Source organism: Hippocampus comes, unplaced genomic scaffold, assembly GCF_001891065.2.
Source record: "Hippocampus comes isolate QL1 unplaced genomic scaffold, H_comes_QL1_v1.1 scaffold144, whole genome shotgun sequence".
Lineage (NCBI taxonomy): Eukaryota > Metazoa > Chordata > Actinopteri > Syngnathiformes > Syngnathidae > Hippocampus > Hippocampus comes.
Window position 1 is genome coordinate 24,840 of NW_017805782.1, and position 3,932 is coordinate 28,771.

Consider the following 3,932-nt stretch of genomic DNA (forward strand, 5'->3'; position numbering starts at 1 on the left):
GGTGCCGCGACGGGGGCGGCCCCTCGGGGTCTACTTTGGCCGGCCTCGACGCAAAAGCGGGAGCCCACGTCCGTCGGCGTTCGGGGCCACCAGAACCGGTCTTCGCGGGCGCCGTGGGGACAAACGGCGGGAAGGAGCGCGACCGGCGCCGTGGGAAGGCGGGCGGCCGGGGACCGCGGAGTGCCGGCGCAACATCGAGTTGGGGGCGCCCCCGTCCGCGGGGGGGCCGAGGCGCTGGGGCGGCGAGTTGGGGGCGTCCCTTATGGTTGCTTGTCTGCGGGGGGAAGATGTCGTGCCGCATCGACGCTGCAACCAGGAGGCGGCGACGAGCACATACGACAACGAGCGGCAAACAAACAAAAAAAGAAAAAGTGACAGTCCGCACCGAACATCAGCGCCACATTTGATCAGGACGGAGACTCTGCGTACGCGGCGCGTTACAAAGCGAAGAGTCAAATGGGAGCGGAGCAGTTTGGGCGCATACATGGCGGCAAAACAGCGCTGCTGTCGAAATGAAGCGTCGCAACTCACAATCCAGATTCCGTTGACGCTCGAGACGAGAGAGAACAACAAAAGGAAAGGTACCGCCGAGAAAGGCCGATGATGTGGGGGGGGGGGGCGAGGGTGGCGTTGCGTTGAGTGCGCGCGTGCCTTACCTACCGTGTGTGTGTGTGTGTCGCATTAGTAGCGCGGACGCTGTTAGTGGAGTCGGCGGGAGAGGAAGCAGCTGCGGGAATGTCGCAAAGGGAGACGAGACAAGCGGCATGACCGACGCCACTTGACATTCGCGGCGCGCGTGCAGACGCCATCCGGCGCGGATGACAACAGCGAGAGCAAGAGCGCGTCCCGGCGTGGATGGCGCTCCATGTGCTGCCGCGGTTCTTTTCTGTTGTTACCTGGACACCCGACGCGCGTGGAGCCGCAGTCGCCGCGGACGGAGCCGTCGCCGGGCGGGGTCACACCTGGACGGAAAAACAAGAAGACAAATGCGGTCATGCCCGTTCAAAGCGCGACGCTGACCGACACGCGCGCGACAACGTTGGCATTTCCCGGCGACATCGTGCGCATCGTTTAACTCACCGACGCGATTTGCGCATCACTTGCGCGCGACGCCATTCGTCCGGAAGTTGATGCAAGCTAGCTTAGTCGTGGGAAAATGGCCTTTCGAAGCTCGGAGAGAGAAAGAGAAATGCCAACTTTGTTCGGAATCACGTGATCGTCGGCTTCATTTTTGCAAGTCGGGGGGGCGGGGAATCGCTGGAATTGAATTTTTGCGTCGAAAAATGGGACATTTGGCAAGATTTCAAGGCCACGCGACCCCGATTCGGCGAGCCACTCATCCATGGCAGCGCTTCATCCTCAGGAGGGTCGCGGGCGCGCCGGAGCCTATCGCGGCCGTCATCGGGCGACACCCGCAACCGGTCGCTCGCCGATCGCCGAGACAAACATTCTTCAGTCGGCCGAGCGCGCCCGCTTTTGGAACGCGGGAGGAGGGCGGCGTACCGGCGGAAAAGCCGCGCGGGGGGAACGCGGATGGGCGGGGCTAGGGGGACCTCGAGGACCCCCGCCATCGAGAGGAAAAAGCAAAGCGACTCACTGCAGCTTAGGGCGGGGTCCGTCCGGGCCAGGGAGGGGGGCACGTCCCAGAAGGCGTTGTCCCAGTCGATGACGTTTCCCGCCGCGCGGCAGCCGAGCGCGTCCAGCTGTTGCGGCGTCATGGCGTAGTCCCACACGCGCACGTTGTACGCGCTGCCCCGGAAGCCGCTTGGCCCTGATCCGCACGACAGCTCGGGTCAGTCCTCGCGGCGGAGGTAAAAGGGCGCGCGGAACGCGCCTCAAACGCCGGCTTTCGCCAGGCGCCGGCGCTAATGTTTGGCTTGGGATGGCCGCCGAGCACGTCTGTCTCGCGGCTCGGGAAGACGGACTCTGGCCTTCCGGTGTGGCGACTGCATGTTGGCGTGTCGCTGGACACCATGCATTTTGGGTTTTTACATTTTCTATCCACACGCACGCACACACACACGCACCGGTGTCCTTGGGTGGGGTTGAGGTCTCGAAAGCAAAGGGTCTCACCTCCCAAGCGAAAGGCGCCGCCGCCGCGAACGGAGCGCCCGCTGGAGGCCGAGCAGGTCCGGGCCCAATGCTTGCCGTTGAAGTAGACGCCCACGTGACCGGCGGGCGACGCCCACAGCAGGCACAGGCCGAGCGCGGGGGACGTCCAGTCGGCCGGCGTCACCGCCGAGTCCAGCCAGCACGCGGCGCCCCCCACCACCATTTGGACGCGGCCTTGGACCGCGCCCAGCGCCAGCGCCGCGTCGCCGTCCGCGTCGGCGTACGTGAAGATCCACTCCGCCTGTGTGCCGTGCCATCGCGACGTTTGTGTCGTCGCCCGACGGGTCACGTCGACCGCGGCTCGGCCGGGAACGCTTCACTCCTTCCCCGGTCCCGCATGGCGACGCGGCCGGCGCTAACCCGACTCGGAGTTTCATTCGTTCCGTCACTAAGCTCCGCGCGGCTCCATTTTCAAGGTTTTTATCCAAAAAAGAAATGGAGCCGCGTGTCGCGGGAAAACTCCATCGACTCGGACGTAAACGGAGTCGCGGCTAGCGAGCGGCTTCGCTCCGGTTGCTCTGCACGTTAGCGCGGCTTCCTGCGGCTTCCGAGCATTGTCGTTCCGTCGGTAAGCGGCTAAAAGCGCATCGGCGACTGCGGCTCTCCTTTCCCGCGTGCCCGGGCATTACGGGCCCTCGTTAACTTCAATTTGGGTGGGCCGCAACGAGAGACGTCAGCGAAACCAAAATTTGTTGCGATGCCGTGGCATCAAGTGCCGGCGGGAGAGGCCAAGAAATACGTGAGCCGGTCACAGCGAAGAAATCCCTCCTCGCCACCATTTCTGCGCGGCGCGGAGGGAAAGGCGGCGTTCCCGGCGGGGAGCGCGGCGAGGTGACGGCGACGCTTGCCTGTTGCGGGGGCCCACTCCGCTCCATCTCCAAGCAGAGAGTCAGCTGATGCAGCGTCGGCACGGTAACGGAAGCCGACACCCGGGCCGCCGGCGCGCCGCTTCCGCTGAGGCCGACCTTCTGATTTCTCAAGGCGACGGCGACTACGCGGGGTTGGGGGAGGGTGAAGGCGGCGGGCGCGAGGCAAGGAAGATGACCGGGACGAGGACACCGAAGGGAAGGCCGGGAGGTCACAAAAAGGAAGCCCGCAACCAAGCAGACGGCAAAGGATGAAAATGAAGGCAAAAAAAAAAAAAAAAACAAGGAAGCCAAAAAGGCGACAAAGACGGAAAGCGGGAAACAAATTAGGGAGCGAATCAAACAAATGAAAAGGCCACGCGCGGTTCCGGCGACACGGCGAAGGTGCCGCCCTACCGTGCCTGAAGCCGATCCTGAAGCCTCTTTTCTGAACGCTGAAGTCGGAAGCGAAGTCCAGGTCCACGGCGTTGCCGCTGGCGTTGAGCACGAGGCCGGCCGCCGTCAGACCGCAGAACTTGACTTGGCCGTCGCCCGTGGCGACCGTGAGCCGGTCGTAGATGCATCCCGGCGCCTCCTCCAGCTCAAAGTCCTCGAACCGGATCTGCACCACGAAGCCCGGCGGCGCTCGCAGGCTCCACCGGCAACTCGCCGAGTTGCCGTACTTGCTCGGGTAACACGGAGACGTCAGTTGGCCCTCGGGCTCCGTCAACACCGATCCGCACTCGGACCACTGGCATCCGGAAACTGTCGTGCGGAGCGGGGGGGGGGGGGAGCTCAAAGTCCTCGAACCGGATCTGCACCACGAAGCCCGGCGGCGCTCGCAGGCTCCACCGGCAACTCGCCGAGTTGCCGTACTTGCTCGGGTAACACGGAGACGTCAGTTGGCCCTCGGGCTCCGTCAACACCGATCCGCACTCGGACCACTGGCATCCGGAAACTGTCGTGCGGAGCGGG

The 3,932-nt window shown here is 64.4% G+C and overlaps 2 protein-coding genes across 2 annotated transcripts in view; both read right to left on the reverse strand.

Annotated features, from left to right (window-relative positions):
• Window positions 1–3,747, reverse strand: part of adgrg6 (adhesion G protein-coupled receptor G6) — a gene marked incomplete at its 5' end in the record, with an annotated part of 13,203 nt that extends 9,456 nt beyond the window's left edge. The window contains 5 exons of the mRNA XM_019884906.1: window positions 897–962; window positions 1,598–1,771; window positions 2,074–2,353; window positions 2,961–3,103; window positions 3,375–3,747. Coding sequence (XP_019740465.1) covers window positions 897–962; window positions 1,598–1,771; window positions 2,074–2,353; window positions 2,961–3,103; window positions 3,375–3,747 — 1,036 coding nt within the window. The remainder of the gene's footprint in view (window positions 1–896; window positions 963–1,597; window positions 1,772–2,073; window positions 2,354–2,960; window positions 3,104–3,374) is intronic.
• A 1-nt stretch (window position 3,748) lies between these two features.
• Window positions 3,749–3,932, reverse strand: part of LOC109524805 (discoidin, CUB and LCCL domain-containing protein 2-like) — a gene marked incomplete at its 3' end in the record, with an annotated part of 17,967 nt that continues 17,783 nt past the window's right edge. Inside the window, exon 3 of the mRNA XM_019884907.1 lies at window positions 3,749–3,915. Within this exon, the coding sequence (XP_019740466.1) occupies window positions 3,749–3,915 (167 nt within the window). The remainder of the gene's footprint in view (window positions 3,916–3,932) is intronic.